The 19,966-nt window shown below is 41.5% G+C and overlaps 1 protein-coding gene across 5 annotated transcripts; it reads left to right on the top strand.

Moving 5' to 3' along the window:
* Nucleotides 1–2,353: 2,353 nt before the first annotated feature.
* Nucleotides 2,354–18,499, top strand: LOC131676945 (neprilysin-3). Of its 5 annotated transcripts, none has more exons than XM_058956384.1 (11): nt 2,354–2,597; nt 11,661–12,106; nt 12,462–12,993; nt 13,102–13,394; nt 13,456–13,623; nt 13,685–13,768; nt 13,870–14,145; nt 14,815–14,967; nt 15,029–15,135; nt 15,199–15,639; nt 15,706–18,499. In XM_058956384.1, the coding sequence occupies exons 2-11, from the start codon at nt 11,939–11,941 to the stop codon at nt 15,803–15,805; spliced, it is 2,322 nt and encodes a 773-aa protein (XP_058812367.1). In that variant the 5' UTR covers nt 2,354–2,597; nt 11,661–11,938; the 3' UTR covers nt 15,806–18,499. The 5 variants fall into 5 exon arrangements, with proteins under 5 accessions (XP_058812367.1, XP_058812366.1, XP_058812368.1 ...); XM_058956383.1 differs by having other exon boundaries at nt 2,354–2,737; XM_058956385.1 differs by having other exon boundaries at nt 2,354–2,787; nt 11,798–12,106.
* Nucleotides 18,500–19,966: the final 1,467 nt, after the last annotated feature.

The following is a 19,966-nucleotide window of genomic DNA, read 5'->3' as shown; positions in this document are numbered from 1 at the left end:
CATGCCGGTGCAGCTTGTCAGAAAGAATAATGATAGCAACTGAATCAAAAGCCCCCTTAATATCCAAGAAAACTGATGCCATCCGCTATTTGCTAGCATAGGCCATTTGAATTTGTTTTTGAGAGCAACACAAAACAATATTTCGACCATTTACCTCTGCGGAAGCCAAATTGTGTACCTGACAGTAAGCCATTTACTACGATCCAAGTGTCGAAACGAAACAAGATCATTTTCTCGAACAACTTCCGGATACAGTTCAGCATTGCGATCGGTCGATACGAATTGTGGTCGGAGGCTGGTTTTCCTAGTTTTTGGATGGCGATGACCTCAAGAAACTTAGTAAATAAATTCAACGAGTCTGTCAGATTTTTCAACAGTTAAATTGGATTTTGTCTGGCCCTGGGGTTTTATTGTTACATGACAAGAGAGCAAATGAGCACTCCACCATCGAAAAAGGTGTTTCGCTTTCCCTATCGTGAGGAAATGCGGCGCGGTTGATCTTGTTTTCCAGGACGGAATCCGGACAAACCTTCATGACAAAACCGAATATCCAACGCAATGCAAGGGTCTTTGTATCTAATTCTAGTTTGGCAAGCGACAACTTCAATGCCTGGTGTCGAGGGGAGGTCGATTCGATTCAAAGAGCAAGCTTATCAAGATGCTTTTAAGGAGATCAGAAATATTGAGAGCTGTAAAAGTACGGTCTACAATATCAGAGAAATTTAATGATCCTAAGGTCAGAGAATTTTATAGACGCAGTCTCCGGCATTTCGGGCTTTTGATGTCTCAGGAAGACATGTCGGGAATCGTGTAGATTACCCCCAGAGTAGAAAATTTTTTCACCATCTCTTCCACAAAAATCATTTCCACGATTCCCACCGCTTTTGTCACAACGAACCTTATTGCTACAATGTTGGCTGTTTGTCTCAATTGTTTGCAATTAGTACCGTTCATGACCAATAGCATAAAAAGCCGAACAGGTAGACGAACCTTGTCAAAGAGGGAGGAGGTAGCAGACCAGTCGAAGGTCACTCGATTCGGATTCTCGAAATTCAAACTCGAATCGGACGGCTCCGTCACATTCAACCCGATTAGTTGGTACATATACTCTGTACTCTTTCGTAAAAGGTTCTTAACCTGCAATATAATTTTCCTGTTTCAAGCTATTTACCACAACCCGAAGCTTATCGGCGCGAATCTTCGATATTTTTCCAACGGTCGAGTATCACTCCGTCAGAACTCGAGAAATCTGCCATGTCTTTGGCCCAGAAGAAGAATATGAACGGCCTAGCTGAGGAAGGTGGGTACACCTTTAGTCGGGGAATCGATTTTATGTCCATATCTATCTTTCCCTGAGGCGAATCACTGTCAGGGGAAGCTATTTTTACACGGGCCTATTGCCTAGTGCAGGATGGTGCTAGACACGAGTATAGAGAATGAAATATTATGCGGTACTTAACTTGTAATTGTTAGATGCTTAGATTGTTAGATGGCGGCCTATAAGAAAAGAAACACTGCTGCTTCACTGCTTTGCTGGTCGGATAACACAAAAGAAAAATTCCGAAACCTCGAAGAGATGACCTAGAAAGCGGATTAGCACTATTCTTTGTTGCGTTACACTGCACGGGCTTTGATGATCGGCTTATCGGTTTGAGATTCACCGGACGAATTAACAGTAGAATAAACGCCTGAGTTTAGCCCAAAAACTTTCCGAACAGATGTTAGACCCACTCCGAATAGGTAAAAGCCATAAAAAATACTCGGACAAGCTTGGAATACTTAAAAATATAATAATTTATGCCTAATATAATTTAATCTTACAGAAAGCTGTAACACAACTTAATTCCCACATTTGAAGCATGAAACATCGCTTCTCATAGACAAAAGTTCAGCAAATATACAAACCCATTCCTTCGTAGTAAAATACAACAAACAACCAAGCGTCCGCACAGCGCAAAGCGCTCTGAAAGTATGTTGTAGGAGTTTGTGTAGTTTTGACTTGAGGAACTTTTTGCCTCATATTCGACTGCGACTGCTCTGAAAGTATGAATGAAAGCTCGCCGATCGTTGGAGACTACCAAACAAACCAAACTGCATCGGTATTTGCGCGTGACCACACACATAAAACGGAACGAAGAAAGCAACATAAACAGAGAATCGGTGCACTCACCAACACCAACCCATCCGGCAGCGGCAGATCCAAACAGAGAGGAAACATTGCTACCCTCCCGCAGAGAATGGACAAGAAACAAAAAAAAAAACAAAAAATACGCAGGCGCGCACAAGGTTCCTCTTTCCAGACCGATCTGGTTTCGAGCAGCGAAAGGGCCATCTGGTAGGATACCCGCGTATGCGTTAGTAACGAGAGAGAGCCCATCCGCGACACAAGTGCCCAGCCTTTAGGAGCTGAATAACCGCGCGCCGAAACTCGGTCAATGGCAGCAACTTAGGAGCCACTTTTATCCTTCCATGGTGGCGGTGGCAGCAGCTCTGCCTGATGGCTATAGCCTTCTCTTATCTGCTCTGTCCGGCTGATTCCGATGCTGGTGTGATTTCCGATTATTCTGGAATGGACGTGCTTTAACTAAACTGGATCGGTAACGATTGGGAAAATTTTGCACCATCAGAACCGGGATCTGTGATAGTGCATTTCATTTCTTCCATTTCCGGAACACTGTTGAAGTATTGTCGCGATAAGTGGTGTAGGAAAATTAGAAGCCCTTTCAGAAAGTTTGCAGTGAGTGCTTTTTTTCTTGTTTCTTTGCTCGAGTGGAATCACAAGTGCTGGTAGGTCGAGAAGAAAAATAATCCTGCAGCAGCAGCAGTGGAAGCTCGGATGGTGACATAATTCTGTGCAGTGCATAGTGGGACGGTTGGTTGAAAGGGGAAAAACAGGAACATGGCAGGCAGATTTGCTTTGTTGATCGATATTTGGTGCTATGGGTGGTACTGTATTTAGCCTACTGGGGTGGTGGAACATGGCGATTGAATCGAATGTGCAATTATCACCGAAATCGGATCTGGACAGATTGGATAGTTTTGCAGATTTCAAGCGATTGTGTTTGTAATTTTGCAAACAGGTAAATCAAAGTTTGCTCAGAACTTTTGATGGTGGATTTTGGGGCTCAGTGGTGCCAGCCTGGCAGTTTCCGATCATGGTCGGTAGCTATTTTTTTTAGAGGAATGAGATAAACAACTTGAATCTTTCATCTCTATTCATATATTGAACTGAGTTTAAAAAAGATATAAAATCGATTTACTCAAATACACCGTAAAAATTTCCAATGTGAACTGGAACGTTTGAAAAAGGAAGCTATCAAGATATGGTAGTCGAGGAGACATTCGTGTTTTAAAAGTAGCGTTTTGAAAATAAGAAATCCACTAAGGAGAAATATAGCATAGTGCATCTTGTGTAGGCCTGCTAACCCGAACAGAGACACATAACAAAAATATTTCATAACTATATCTCGCATTGTTATGTGTTATAAATTTCTGTTATTTTAACTACTAACGGGGCCTAATTTATAACACTATGTTACAAAAATTGTGTTTTGTTACAATCTTGTTATTTCATTCTGATTTCATTAGTTCTTATCAGCATAAAATTAGCTCCTTTTCTTGCGGGACATCACGCTTGACTAGGGGTTGTGTCTCCGTTTTTTGGAGCAAGCGTCAATCCGGCGCTAGCTTAGTCCGTTAACTAAGTTAGTGTCGGATTCTAATGAGATGAAGTCGAAACGCAAATTCCATAACTAGGAAATAATTTATAACAGATTTACGTTGTATGGTGGAAAGTATAAGGAGAAATAATATGCCAGTATTTTCCCAGAATTAACTATTATTTGCTAAGACCAATATCAATATACCAGTGCTCATTCGCTTCACTATCAGGGTTACAAATCATGTTTCCAGGCTATGGTTCACTAGGAGGTTGATAACAGTCTATTATCTTTCTCCGGACAAAACCAGCCTAGAGGCCGTGTGGCTTCCGGCGGGTTGAAGTATCTCAACCAAGAATTGATCCACTGGGTTATTGTTCCTATGTCGTAAGAGGCCACTAAAACAGGAGTCCTCAAGTCAAGGTGTTTCTCCGTGCCGAGGACTGAATGGCTGGCAGCACTAAAATATGCCAGTCGCGCACGGAGTGTCGTGGGTGTTACCCTTGCTGTGTTACGCGAATCTCTGACACAGTGGACGTGTGTTTCTACTCAAATCGGTTGTACAATCTTCTAATTGCTGTACAACAACTGCTGATGATGAAATGTGTAGTGCTGTAATCGTGTACGGGTAGACAAATTCAGCTTCAGCATAAACGTACAGCAACTATGACTCCCGCTTTGTGCAGGAAGGAAGAGCTTCCATAGCTTTGGTTCAAGAACCGTAACCCCGTTTTCGTAGCTTTCAACAAAAATGGCAAGACAAATCCACGTGAAATGCCTCGTGCATGTATACTTGCGAGTAGTACTATTGACGCATGTCTTATATCCCTCCGGAAGTCGCGCATATGGCCTACTGAACGAGCAACCGCTTGTGCCCCAAGACGATTTCGCTAGATTTCCAGAGCAGCGTACACTCAGTGCACTAGCGCGACTGCCGGAAGGATATCCGACCTCACAACTCGCGATATTTGTGCTGTCACGGTATATATGACTGTTGACAACATAAACAAGAAATACGTCTAGTGTTCGGCATATTTGCCGCAAAATGAACCATCATCTTCTGATGATATCAAAAGGGTTGTATAATACTGTGGTAGAAATGGGTTTCCCCTCACAATCGACAGTGATGCAAATGCCCGCCACATAATTTGGGACAGCTCAGATATCAATTTGAGTCACCGAATTAATGGAATACTTAAGTAGTACAAATCTGCACATTCTTAATGCAGGAAACCGCCCAACATTTGCACGAGCTGGAAGAGAAGAGGTGTTGGACGTAACTCTCTGCTCTGACGGTATTACGCATGAGTTGGCGAACTGGTTTGTACCAAACGAGCTCGAACCGTCGCTATCTGATCATAAGTACATCGTCTTTGATCATTTAAACACATCACATATCGTAATCCCAAATCTACGAACTGTGACCTCTACGAAAAGGGCTTGGCGACTAGGTTTCATGGGTATCTTCCGACGATTCAATCTCCAAGTGACTTGAATGAGGTCGTGGATAAAACAAGCTCATTCATAGTAGCAGCATACCAAGAGGCTTGTGCGCTTCGAGTTATGTGTGCTTCTAGAGGAACGCTTTGGTGGAATACCGAACATGTTCGACTCAAAAAGTTATGTAGAAGAGCTTGGAATCGCAGACGCAGGGACGGGCCAGAGGCATTTAAGTTGGCTCGCAAAGCATACAGAAATGCCTTTTGATCCTCTGAGGGAAGTGGTTGGAAAAGCCTCTGCACAAATGTCTCAAGTCTCAACGAGACTAGTAGATTAAATAAGTTATTAAATAAGAAATCGAAACACTTTCATGTCAGTTCGATTAGAACTGCTAATAGTGAATACTCATCTGACGAAGATGTAGTACTCAACTGTCTTTTTGACACACACTTTCCAGGCTGTAGGGAGCCGTCACTGACGACTGCCGGAGTTCTTTTCAACTAGTTCAGATTCTGGGGCATTTGCTCGTAGAATTGTGACAATCGGCGAATCGATCAAATCGGCGATTTAAAGTTTTGCTAAAGTCTTCGGTAAATGATAGAATCATTCTACTATAAAAAGAATATGAACACTTCAAGCATATTTTGAAAAAGGTTCTTACTTGCAATCTTGCAATAGGATACATTCCATTTGCGTGGCGGGAAATAACTGTCAAATTCATTCCCAAAAGGGGTTGCGTCACTCATGAGGAGGCATAGAGCTTTAGGTCGATCAGTCTGACCTCCTTCCTTCTCAAATCAGTGGAACGTTTGATCGACCACTGAATTCGGGATGTTAGCTTGGGCGAGCACCTGTTGCATGCAATGCAACATGCATACCAGCGGGAAAAGTCTACTACCACCCTGTTCATAGGCGGCTCCAGCCGGATGGTAAAGGGTGGGCACGCCTTCTTGGAATAATATGTCTGATGCACGATTTGGAAAATGAAATTTCGAATCTTGTAAACGTATTTCCTGGCAGGCGTGGAGTGTGGGGAAAAATTTGTCAAACAAAACACAGGAATTATTTTTCATGTTCCTTAAGGAATCCTCTAAGGATGGAAAACTTTTTGGTTGAATAGGGGGGGGGGGGGGGGGCACGTGCCCCCTCGTGCCTCCCCCTGGAGCCGCCAGTGACCCTGTTACACAATGTTATCTACAACATCGAAAAAACTTTTTCACAAAAGCAATCAAGTTTAGGAGTTTTTCTCGATATTGAAGATGCTTTTGCAAACGTGTCTTTTGAATCCATTTTCGAATTAGCACTAGATCCTTCATATATCACGAACTGGATACACGCAATGCTTAGAAACCGACATCTGTGCTCATCGTTAAGACAAGTAGAGATAAGGAAACTGAGTGTCTGCGGATGTCCTCAAGGTGGTGTGCTGTCACCACTTCTATGGAACCTTGTCGCCGATGGCCGGTTGAGGTAGCTTAATGAGCTTGGGTTTCCGACGTATGGTTTCGCCGATGATTTTCGTCCATTGCAGTTTTTTGACGCTGAAATTATTATCGCAGATCAAGTTAAGTACGTTGGGGTAATTCTTGACTCAAAACTTAATTGGACAGCTCACAACGATTTCAGGAAGCTTACATGGCCGTCGACCAATGTAGACGGGCTTTCGGCAAATCTTGGGGACTCTACACAACAATTGTTAGACCAATACTGGCATGCGGCTGCCTTGTTTGGTGGCAGAAGGGAAAAGTCATGACAATCCAATCAAAGTTAAACCATCTTCAGAGGATGGTCTTGATGGCGACCACAGGTGCGTTCTCGACAACACCTACTGCTCTAGAGGCACTCTTGAACATAAACCCACTACATGTGTTTCTGAAACAAGAAGCACTTTCTTGTGCATACCGTCTTAAGGTTACTGGGCTCTGGAACAGTAACCCAATAGATCGTGCAACTACCCACACAAGATTGTAGCCCCAAACGGTTACTTGGTATGAGTATACACTTGTTCCCAGTGACCTTACACTCACATGCAGTTTTCCTTTTAGAACTTTTAATTCCTCTTCGCAAGGAATAGCTGTCTGGCTGGTTTAAGCGACAACTTGAAGAATACGTAGTTTGTTATACTGACGGTTCTTTGTTGGAGGGCCGAGCTGGTGCTGGTACCTATTGTCATGAAATGAGATTAAACTAATCTCATTCGCTTGGTAGATATAGTACCCTATTCCAAACAGAAATCTTTGCGATTCTGTGTGGCGTACAATCAGCACTTCAACAGGGAATTTGCAGTAAAAGAATCTATTTTTACTCTGACAGCCGGACTACCCTGAAAGCACTTAGTTCGGCAGATTCTAGATCGAAATTAGTAATCGCATGTCGAATTCAAATCGAAGAACTTTGCATTTCAAATGCTATCTACCTTCAATGGGTATCCGGTCATTTCGGTATTACTGGAAATGAATTGGCTAGAGCTGGCGCTGCGACTGACTTCGTCGGTCCAGAACCAGGGATGACATTACGCATCTCGAAACGAAAGGTTTATTGTATACGAGCTTGTATGGAAAAGTCGATTCGAATTGGTTGCGTAATGTGGCCCAAGTTCTACCAAACTTGCGTTCAAACAAAGACTTTTCTGCCGGATATGAGTCCGAAAATGTCAAAGAATTTGTTGCATTTTTTCAAGCACAAATGCAGTATTCTAGACAGGGCACGGACTGGACATTGCAAACTCAATTATCACATGGCTGCTATTCAGCGCGCTGAGTATTATTCATGTGATCTTTGTGAATCCGATTACGGAATATTTGATATGCAACTGCCCTGTAGTAATGCAATAACGTATCCGGATTTTTGGTTCTCCATACATAGATGAACCTATGTACAGTAGACCTCTCCACATTTCTAAAAAGTTTTGAAATATACATGGGTCAGCTCAAATTTTTGTTCAAGGTGTGAATTTAAGAACTTTTGCCAAAAATGGCTTAATTTGGACATGATTTAGAGGTGTCTCCAATCAAAAATATTGTTTTTGCTATGTTTCCATAAGAAGATCACTTTCACTCTGATTTGATAGGCCCTACATGCCCAAATATCATCAAAGGTTGTTCCTTACACATATCTTAACATGTTTTAACAGGTGAACATAGCTCTAATCGCAATAGAAAAATTGTTAACTGAATTTTCATATAGTAAATTATATCAAAACCAAGGAAAATTAGTAGTATTTATTCTTGGTTTTGGCATTCTTTTCTATATAAAAATCCAGTTAACAAATTTTCTATTGCGATTAGAGCTATGTTCACCTGTTAAAACATGTTAAGATATGTGTAAGGAACAACCTTTGATGATATTTGGGCATGTAGGGCCTATCAAATCAGAGTGTAAGTGATCTTCCCATGGAAACCTAGCAAAAACACGATTTTTGATTGGAGACACCTCTAAATCATGTCCAAATTAAGCCATTTTTGGTGAATGTTCTTAAATTCACACCTAGAACAAAAATTTGAGCTGACCCATATATATTTCAAAACTTTTTCAAAATGTGGAGAGGTCTAATGTACAGAGAGCTGAAACTGAAGGATATGCTATTGTTCCTAACCCAGTGTGGTAAAAAGCTAGAGTTTTAGCCGTATTTGAATGACAATATCTCTTCGGGGGTGTTGTCGTCCTGCTATATCAATATCCCTTCGGGGGTGTTAATATATCCGTTCACTGCTTAAATAAAAATTCTAAATCTCTCCGGGGGTTTGAAGTATAATTCCTACTATTGTAGCACCTGCAGATCGTTCAGCATCTCTCCGGGGGTGCAGAATGCTCTGTTTTAATTGTTCTGTATCGTTATTTTCCTTACCCCTAAACTTACCACTTCCCCAATCCTTCCCATCAGGAATCGATGAAGAGACGATTCTTGGAAAGGCACAAATCTCCGATCAACATGGGGAACGTTCCATTTGAGCCAGACGCAACTGATTCCTGATAACAGAAACTGAAGTTGAGTTGGATTACGCTTCCTAGAAAGAAATGAATAGCTCGGTTGTCTCCGTAAAGACCTAGATACCCAGCTTGACAATCCAAAGAGATGAATTACCCAAGGTATCTTGCAAATCTATAGCTCTGAGACCTATGACAGTAAGCACACCATTATCCGCAAATAATCTTGACACACATGAGTTAGCAACAGATTGGTTAATGTCATTCCCGGCTACTTATAGAAGACACATGTAGCTTACTCAAGTAGTTGTCCAATCACTATGAGAGGTTCGTGTGTTTTTCTGACAACGCATTGAACAAATGTCCAAAAATACATCTACAATCAGCTGCCAGTTGAAATTCGGATGATAGAGCGCAAAACAATCGTCCCTTTTGTGAGGGTCTAACGGTTCCCCTTAATTCAATTATCGAGGCGTCGTCGTGAGATTCTCTTCGTCATCAATTACCAGATACAGGAAAATGTTGCAATCAGTCGATACGAATTGTAGTTGGAGGTTAGCTTTCCCGATTTATGGATAGCTATTACTCTCACTAATCGCCAGTCACGAGAAACGATGTTTTGCTCAAGACAAACAAAGTGCAGGGTTACACTGATAAAAATGTAACCCTTGTGTCTATTAATTTTACACGAAGATTTTAGAAATTAGCGATGGCGTATAGACACTATCTGCTGATGCATAAACCTAATGTGTGTATTTACCTGAAATATTAATCTTACATTCACATTTCATAACTATAAGGCACATAAAACGCGATGCTATAACAATACGCACATATAACTTGTGTGTGTGCATACATAGTTTATACAGTTGACACATAGTATGTACGTATTTACGCATTTCTTCTTCATATGCATTTTAAGTGGTTTGAAGCAAGTAGAATTTACGTTCGGATTTTTATCAGTGTAGGAAAATTCAATGAGTTGATTTTTTTTTCTATCTGGCGTAGGAGCATATTTTTTGTATGACAGACAAAGATACCCATTATCGAAAAAGATGAGCTCATCGTTGCCTTTCCCAATAAACCATCGACAAACCGGCGCCAATATCCGCTATTTTGCGCAAAGTAAGCTTTTAAACTTATCGTTCGGGCTTGAACCGTGGTATAGATGATCAAGCCTACGAGGAATTCGTATACTTCGCTCGGAGGATGTTTCTATACCGTGGCTATAGTACAACACAATAACTTGGTATCGCAAGTTGCAACACAATAAGTTTTTTTATTTCGATTATAGAGGCTTTAACCTTAAGGTCATTCGCCTCTTCGGGTTAGAAAAATCTCTTATGAAAAATTTCTAACGGGGCGGGGTCGGGACTCTAACCCAGGTGCGCTGCGTACAAGGCAATCGATTTACCAACTACGCTACGCCCACCCACTCAATAAGTTGATATCGCAAGCTTATAGCCCTAAGTTCAGCCATTCAAACCTATCCTCAGTTAGGTTGTTGCAAAGAGCTATAAACTTTTTAAAATTGTCATTTTTTCAAGGCAAAATATGAATATTTTACAATGTCTTACAGTCAAAAAAGGTAATCCTATGTTCAACCCCTACCAAAGCCCTTTCAGGGAGGTTTAAAACTTTCTACCTGTTTCTTCGGACCAATTTTCAATGCCTTGTTTACCTTGCTCCTCGTTACAGTACTAAGCTGATATTTGACCAAAGCCCATCCCACCTATATATAAACAAACGCTGAGTTTTAACAAAATCGGATGACGTAAATACGAGCAGTAACAAGCTTTTGAAAAACTGGCTCTTATGTGACGGCTGGAAGATGCCATTATGCCAGATTTATCTGGCACAGCCAGAGGTTTTGGCGGCTTCCAGACAAAAAGACAAATCTCTCATTTTGCCAGATTTTTAAGTTTTAGAAGCGACTACATGCACATTTTGCAAATTTGGGTAATAATATTCCAAATTTTACAAAAATCGATTGATGCACATGCTATGAAAATGTATGGCAAATTTCGATGACTTTAAGGTCGCTAGATTTTGCCAAATATTTTTAGTGGAACTGCCAGATTTTCTTTGAAAAATAGTGGCAACCCTGGGAAGAACGGACAAGCTCCACCCCCTAAAAATCCGAACAGTCAGAACGTTCGAAATTATTGTTGTTCTTTTCATCCTAAAATATGCTATGAAAACAGCTCGCAGTGTAATCTTACTTTCTGGGAACACTTCCTTCGATGGCCGCCAATATAGCACCGAAGCACTTGAATAGCACACCACCCAATTTGGCAAAAATCAAAAGCAATACCCAAAGCACTAGATACGGCTATTGAAAACCCTTCCCGCACTATACATGTGTGTGTGTCTGTGTGTTATCCAACCACTTCGTTACCCCCTTATGATAACGGTGTGCGTGGGTGGGAATGATCCTCTGGTCGCGAGAATCACTGAGAGCGGGTGAGCGAGCAGCGTTTGTTTAGATCCGGGCATCGAAGCACGTGTTCTGCTCGCTCGCCGCTTTGTTGTTTACAGACGAATGTTTTCATTTCGGCGGGGTCCTTTGCTGCCAGTAAGAAGGAAAACAGCGCTTCCATGGGATGATTTGTAAACTCGCTGTCTCCCCTGCAGGCATAGTAAATAAACAACAATTCCGGTGAAGAGAGCACCCGTTTACCCCGCGTAGAGGGTGTGTGTGTGCGAGAGAGATAGATAGATAGATAGAACGTGAGCTTAGAGGGAAACATTTTTCTTCTGACAACCACCAGCTGGGGGCAGTGCTACCAAAGCTGAGAAAAGGCCTTGAGACTGTAAGTGATTTATGGTGTGCTTTCTGCTGCCAACAACCGCCGAGTGTGGGTGCGTGTGTAGGTGTAAGTAGAGACACGCTTTCACCGGCCGCCTAATCGATGACGGGAGAAGCAATGACGTCACGTATATCAGCTGTCGGTGGTAACTCGGTCGCACCCCACCTTCAGCCACCGCACGCCAACCACCCGGTGCAGGCGCTGCGTACCGACGACATCGAGGTACAGGTCATCGAACAGGTCACCGAGCTGCATTCCAACGAGCGAAAGGTGAGTGGCAGCTGGGTTTATCTTTGAGGGATGTCGGTTTTAAATTGTGTAATATTTATAGGACACTTTAGTTTTTAAATTACTTAACAATACGATGTATTAGCGTCAAGATCCAAATGGAATATTTTGCCACTGACGGAGTGTGAAAACCTTGGATTCCAATCGATAGCGAACGAAGCAATCTTGTCCTGAGTGGTGTACAAATTTTAGAAATGGATCCGATACTGAGTCAATAGCGGAACACCCTGTTTAGGTTTCTATAAATCTGACACAGCAAACATCATACGCGAATCCCGTACCAGCAATCCAATTAGCCAGTAACGACATTTCGCCTTTGTCTCCTATTTCTCCACAGAACACTGGATACAATACGACCGCTGGCAAACAAAGTGCCTCCAGGGTAGCTCTTCTGCCTCCACTTTCAGTCACATCTACATCGACCAGCTCGGGCGGGGCCGCACCAGCGTCGACAGCGACCAACGGCACTCGTCCTTCGTTGAAGAACCCCGTCGGTTGGGTTTGCTGCGCTCCGTGCATATGGCTGCGCAAATCATCGGCAGTTCACAAGATGGCAATTACGGCTGCCACCCTGCTGGTCACAACCCTACTCGTGGCATCACCGATTCTGTTTCTCATCTCGGCGGCACCGTCTCATCTACCGAAAGATTGCTACGTTACCGACGATCACGATTGTCACCCGACACCGGCGCCTCCCCCCGAGTGTGCTGATTCTATCTGCCGGGCAGCGGCTATAAGCATACAGACACGAATGAATTGGGAGGTGGATCCGTGCCAGGAATTCAAGAACTATAGTTGCTCTCCGTTGGAGGGTAATAGTTTGCGGGCTGTTAAAAGTCCCCAGGAAACGGCAGATGTTCAGATGCAACGTGAGTAATTATTTGTTCTCCATTTGTGAATTAATAGCCATGCGTTTCCTTTACACTACATTACTTATGGAGACGCATGGTAAATAATTAATCCATCACCGATTTCAGAGTTGCTGTCACTCAACACCACCACTGGGCTATTTCGAAAGCTAGGTCGACTGTACGGAAGCTGCCTGCGACAGACGCTAAACGATTCCGCAATTAGAATGCACCTGGATAAACTCGGTGGCTATTTGCAAATTGGCTCTGTGGGACCACACAGCATATCGCCGCTGATATCGAAAATTCAAAACATCGGTCCGATGCCAATCATCGGTATCTACTACGATTTGAGCTATGGTCGCAAACCACAAACGTTGCTAATAATTGACGGGCCAACGATATCCTCGCAGATCCTAGAGGTACGTGACAGGCGAATGAAATAGTCATTAATTCGATTAATTAATTTGTTTCCCCTGACAGAACCCGGTCCGGTGGCAGGGTCCTAGGGCAGCCCCGAATGACGTCACCGTAGACGTACCAGAATTGCTAGAGCCGTTAATTAATGTTTTTCTGCCGCCAGGGCTCAGCAGGGATCAACGAGAGTCGGAGAAAAATGTGATATTCGGCTTTGTTCGAAGCTTGAATCAGGTGAGCTCCGGGTTGCTCGTTGGTTGTGAATGTTCAAGCTTTTCAACTGTTCCAATTTCAGATCCGACGAGATTACGTGCAGAACGACTTCACTAATAGTTACGTTCTGAATAATGTAACGGCACTAATCAGTACCCACCCATTCGTAAGTTTGAGTTTCTACATTAATGCCCCCTACCAACTCACGAATGCATTATTTTATTTCTTTCTAATTTATGCTCAACATCATAACGGCATACCTGGTAGTTACTGTGGCAAGATTTACTGCCCGCCAACTGGTCTGGACCGATCGTAATACGAAGTCCAGCCTATCTGGACCACCTGCGGAAGTTGTTTCTGGCCTACCAGAATCGTGTTATCCACAATGCACTGTTGCTGCTGTTTGCGCTCAACACGCTACCACCGGGACGGCCCTCGCCGCTAATTTGTGCCAAAGCAACCAACTGGGCACTGCCGGAGGTATCGTCGGCTTTGTTCATCGGTCAGTACAGCGAGGAAGTCATAGCTCACGCCATCCACCGGGTAAGTCATGCTAGTTTTGTTAGGGGCCCCCTGTGCAAAGTTGCCCCGAGACTAATGATGATGGTAGGCTTACGTGTTATGGTAAAATCATTTGGGTGGTTGGCAAATGAATTGTGTCGGCTTCCGAAAATAGCATCCGTCAAGATTAATTATGCAATGGGGTTTCGGAATGAATGATATCGTCAGTATGGGCCACATCGATTGATTATTTGCCAATGAAAATGGTTGTTTCGCTAGAAGGGTGTTGCTGGCTTGTGCATTTAACATTAGGTAGGATTTACGATAGGGTGCTGTGTTCATTTCTGTACTATTTCTATCGTCACTCGACCCAATTAGACATTGGTTCAAATAGCGCTCGTTGTGTTTGTTTAATTCATTGACGCGAATGGGGTACAATACTTCCATACTGCCTAATTGGAATGAAGTAGCAATATTATTACCAATTAACACGCGTTCCATCGAGTATAGGCGGTTTGAGTAACGACACAGTTCGACAGTTCATAATAGTGTCTAACCAGGCAAATCACCCTACAACATTCGATTGCAGAAAGTGTAGCGCTTTATTTTTTATTCATATAGCGATACTGCACAGAGTCATAAATCAATATGGAAAAATTCTGAAATTATATCTCACTTTTCTTTTTTTCTCACATTTGTCACCCCATCCAGACGGAGGAAATGTTTGAAAACATGAAACAGCACCTGAAGCGTGCCCCATCCCTGCGAGGTGCCGCACTGGTTCGTCTATCACAGTTAAAGGTTCAGGCCAAGGTGTGGCCGACATTATTCAGTCGTGCTGAAATCGCTTCCATTCTGAATCAGGTAGGTTCGAATTGTTTTTAACTAAATAAAAAAATAAAATGTACCCATACTTTATTTCCAGATCGAAATCAGTTCCGACAATTGGTTCGAAAACGTGCTCAAAATATATCAACTGAACAATAACCGTTCCTCCGCCCGGAATATTTCGACCGAATCCACACATACCGCGTAAGTAGTGTACTGCATCGATCTACCGTAACAGCAATTCATAACGAGTTCCTCCGATTCCAGTTACGCCTACCCGCAGATCGCCCGCATCTTCTACGACACGCTGAGCCACTCGATCGTTGTACCCCTGTCGGCCGTGCTAGTGCCATACTTCAATCCGGTCCTGCCACAATACCTTCACTATGCCACCCTCGGAACGGCACTGGCCAAGGAGATTCTCCGCTCTATCACGAAAGCGTTCGAGAGCAAGGTGATGCAGTGCGTACCGAACTCGGTGGACGTTTTCTCCAACTCGAGCCGGATGGAACTGCTGATCTATTCGGGCGGGATGCAGATTGCCTACCACTCGCTACTGTCGCTGTCCGGGCCGATCAAGGGGATGAACCGGTTGCCGGGTTTGAGCCTGACGCCACCGCAAATCTTCTATCTGCTGTCCGCACAGGAACTGTGCGCCGAGTCCGAGTACAGCGGGATCGATGTCAGTTCGAATGATTTCGACGAAATGTACGTAGTTCGGGAGGGGATTTTTTTTTTGGGAAAGAAATTAATTTTTTTTCTGTTTTATTGTAGATTAACCTGGCTTATCTCCCAGGGTGGAAGCGCCTCGGATGTCTTTCAGTGTCACTCGAGTACGATGCTCAGCTATCAGAAGAACTGCGATATTTGGTAGATGCAGACGCGGGCTGCGGTGCAATAGTGGTCGACGGTATATGTGAGTGATATTAGAGGTTCCGAGAATCCGCCCAACAGGCGCTTTAGGTTCGTTTGTTATATGGAATTGTTGAGCAAAAGTAGGTAATTTAGAGTAGTTATTTGAGAAAAGTGGCAGTTCGGTTTGTATATAAATGCGTAGTTTGAAATGGATCGAAAGATTGCGATGTTCGGCGGAATACTTTAAAGGGAAAAGATTAGTATTTACATTGTTCAGTTTGGCTGCCCAGCGCTCTATGTTTCAATCCCATTTAGGAGGGTTACTTATTATTAGTAGAATCGGCTAGAATGTTTGTCGGAATGGAAACGTCGTTTTTCTTTTCAATACACTTGACAGATCTTGATTAGAATGACACTGACGGATGACTGATTAATGAATAACATGAGATGTCGAGGTTTTATTTAGATTCAGTTCCGTTACGTAAATCTTCTCAAAAATAACTTATGAAACAAGTGCGAGTGAAAAGCAAAACTAAAAAGTATTTAAAATCAAGTTAAAAGAACCTATTTTTTGAGTAATTTTATTTTTCAGTAATGTTTAAACTATTGATTGAGATTATTAGTAATTAATTTGAAAAAGTGTGTGAATAATCAGGGTTCCGGAAAAATCATTCGTATGATACAGTGCATACTTTATTATTGTTGAGATTGAAGCAGGCCAATGACAATGGAAAAGTTGTCTGAGCAGATTTCGTTGACTTAAAACCAGCATTTGAAACGATTGATTGCTGTAAACTGGCTTGTGTCGTGGAGAAATATACAAGGTACAACCGCGCTACATCAACGGAAACCGAAATCAACCTTAGTGTACCACAGAGTAGTGTACTAGGTTCACTTTTGTTTATCCTATACATTAATAACACGAGGAAAATTTTGGAAAATGCGGTATTGAACCTGTTAGTCGATGACACAGTTTTGTTTATCATCGCCATTGGTTGGTTGAAGTGACAAAACTCAAACTGAACGTTTCCAAGACACACTATATGTTTGTAACTATGCGACAGGTGAATGAAAGTACTGCACCAAATGAAATAGGTTGAAGAGATGGTTGAACGAGTTGCAACTATTAAACATCTTGGGGTGACATTGTACGAAAAACTGAGTTTTAATAAGTACGGGAGCTATACCATCCGCAAAGCTGCCAGAAAATTTGGCATTCTTTGAATAATAAGTTTCTCACATTTGACTCAAAGACAACTGTTTCCAAGCTAATTTTAGCCCCTCGTTTTGATTGCTGTGCTTCTATACTGTTCTTAAGATACAAGAAACATGGATTCCCGACCCATTTTTTTTTGCATTGGGATTAGATAAGTTCCTAACCCGAAAAAGAGTCGAATTACGAGACATAGCCAAACTGAACAATGTAAATGATGACAGGAAATTGATTCGATAATGCACACGACAGTGAATTGTTTCCCACCTATTTTTACTTGTGTTAAAGTGCATCTAACTATGCAATGTATTAAATTAGCAGTAAAAACCATTTTTTATCGTATTCAGTATATTTGAAACCGAAACAAAAAATCATTTCAACAGTTTCCTAGTCAATTAAACTATTAGGTTGGTTTCGATCGTACGATCCTAAATAGAAATGTTTTATGATAGAAACATTACTTCACGAACGGAAGATGCCGCTAGGTACACTGTTGTAGGAAGCCTATTTCAGTAATTTTAACTGTGACAATATAGTATTTTAAATGGAAAACCATTATAGTTACTTGTTTACGCCATTAGAAAATGTTGATAGGAATTCCCGAATCGGAGAAGGCAACTTAAACTCTATTATAGTATAATATCGGTGAGGGTGCGCTGTTTACCAGCCAGTATTAGCTAGGCTAGTTGAGTATGTTGGCAAGCGTCGGCTAATTTTAACAACGGAACTGAGATCTGTAATAAAGAAATGAACTCGTCCTTAGAAACATAGGGGGTCGCAATCGTAGCGGTTAAAAGAAAAATGTCAAATTGTTGTAGTGACAGGTAAAAAAAACTAGCTGAAAAAAGTGATCGATTTAAAACTAAACAGTATTGCTGTTCCGTATATGATCATTTTTTTTTTTCCAAATACAAGTTATTTAACATGGAATTGGCTAGAGTGTAAGTAATAATAGTAGTAGATATAGTTATAGCAAAGATCGAATCTCGAAAAAGTGTCCCTTAAGTAAGCTGTAGTAGGATTTTGACCGGTACGCGAGTCCACAAACGAGAACCAATTAGCGATACTAAAGTCGAATTCAAATATCCGTTTAGAACCCGTAGTAGGAGAGTTCAGACGTAGTCGAAATCAAATTTTAGATGAGAATCGTAATTTACCACAAAACAGTTTACCCCGAAATTTAGTGAGAATAGACTGTAAGAGGGCCGCTAGGGAGCCAATTTGTTAGTGTTGATTAAAGTTAGGCGGAATCTGAGTAATAACTTGAAACGAGACAGAACAGCTTCTGAGATCAATTCGGTAGAATAAAAATCAAATGTAGTGCCAAAACATTACACGGCAACACAGTGAATATGGGTGAGCATAGCGAACACAATCGAGGAGTGGTATAAAATTATTATTTGAAAAGAGGTGATCGATGAGTGTTTAGAATTTTCCACTACCTGAACTCCGATCTAGCGATTGTAGGATTGAACGATAGCAATATATTCCCGGAATGAAGTTGTGAGATAGTAAATAATTACCGATGATAAAATCACATCCCACGATATCAGTCCTCGATTGTTTTTAATTTCTTACTCGTTTGCAGAAACAATCCGTCCACAAAGAGACGTCTAAGTCGTGTTTTTGATCGAATAGTGATTTTTGCAAACACGAAATCAATATTCTCCGGCTTGAATACATGAACGAGTTATTTAATTATTATTAAATACCTAATAAGTTTTGTTATTGGATGTTTGAAAATCTTTTCTTATTCAGGTATTACTTATTTTATTATTAGTAACTTATTCGTAGAACATGTCTTGGAAACCTAACCACCAAGGAAAAAAGGTTGATTTATGATAAATTTGATTATGGTAACGTTTGTGGAATCCATAATCAATACTTCGTCAAAAAGGTAAGTGATCAGAGTTGTATACAAACAAAAATACATTAATTATTGCCCTGATTTGAGCTTAAAAAACTGATTTTCATATGTTACACTTCTTGTTAATAGAAAATTTATTAATCCTGTTAAGACAGATGTCTTCGCTTAATTCCACTCTAATAATAATAATGAAAAACTGTTGCTTTTCACCATCAATCAGATACTAGTATTTCAACTATTATTTATTGTCTTCTTCAGTGTTGATATCAGTCTAAAGAAAATTGCTATTGCTACAAACTTTTATACAGAAAACAGACATCTGTCTTAATAGGATTAATTCCACTAAATCACTCAAAAAGTTTAATTTTGCAAAAAATTATAGAAAATTTATTCACAAACTCACCTTACAGTACAGTGCAGAAGCGCGCTCCATTTAATCCCAAAAAATCAGCACGTTTTAATAGAATACTAGAAGGAGCACCAATGCTTTACACACTACTTTCTGGTGTGATCGAACTTTTTTCTCACCTTTTCCGATAAAAAAACACATTTCTCATAACCGTAAGGAAATTTTCTTCACATGGAACAAATCGGTTGAAACGCATTGCGTTTCATTTTCAGGTAGATTTCCCAAAAAACGCAAAAAATTCTCCACCATTGAACACATCGCACCCATAGTGCGTAAAGAAGCGAGAAAAAAAAATCACGCACACATTATCGAAAACTGGTGGCCGTCGAACCGTATCGTGCTTGCGCAATCATTGCTCAGAACAAAACATGCCGGGTTTTTCTAAGCACAACCACTTTTTCTCAAGCTGCTTCCATTCATTTCACTTTTTATACTAACAATGCATCACAATTTTTGACCAGCCAAACTCCCTTGCCAGACATATCGACTGAAGATGGCTTGCTTCGATCAAACTTGCTTAAACACGATTTTTCACTATTGCGGCTGCTAGCGTGTGATCGTCTCACCACAGATTGCAACTTTTTTGCTTTCGATTCAACGCCGCCGTCATCCCGACCGGTTTATTGAAACCAAATGCGAACGCGAATTCCAAGGAAACTATCGAAAATATATTCACTACATGATAGAAAAA

This window comes from Topomyia yanbarensis, chromosome 1, assembly GCF_030247195.1.
Source record: "Topomyia yanbarensis strain Yona2022 chromosome 1, ASM3024719v1, whole genome shotgun sequence".
Classification (NCBI taxonomy): domain Eukaryota; kingdom Metazoa; phylum Arthropoda; class Insecta; order Diptera; family Culicidae; genus Topomyia; species Topomyia yanbarensis.
Note: the sequence above shows the minus strand (reverse complement) of the source record. Positions and strands in the feature narration are given on the sequence as shown.

Excerpts from the sequence above, each read along its gene's own strand:
- LOC131676945 (XM_058956384.1), top strand. The coding sequence starts at position 11,939 with ATGACGGGAGAAGCAATGACGTCACGTATATCAGCTGTCGGTGGTAAC. Across the intron at positions 12,107-12,461 it reads TGCATTCCAACGAGCGAAAG|AACACTGGATACAATACGAC; the intron begins GTGAGTGGCAGC and ends ATTTCTCCACAG. Across the intron at positions 13,624-13,684 it reads TTGTTCGAAGCTTGAATCAG|ATCCGACGAGATTACGTGCA; the intron begins GTGAGCTCCGGG and ends TTCCAATTTCAG.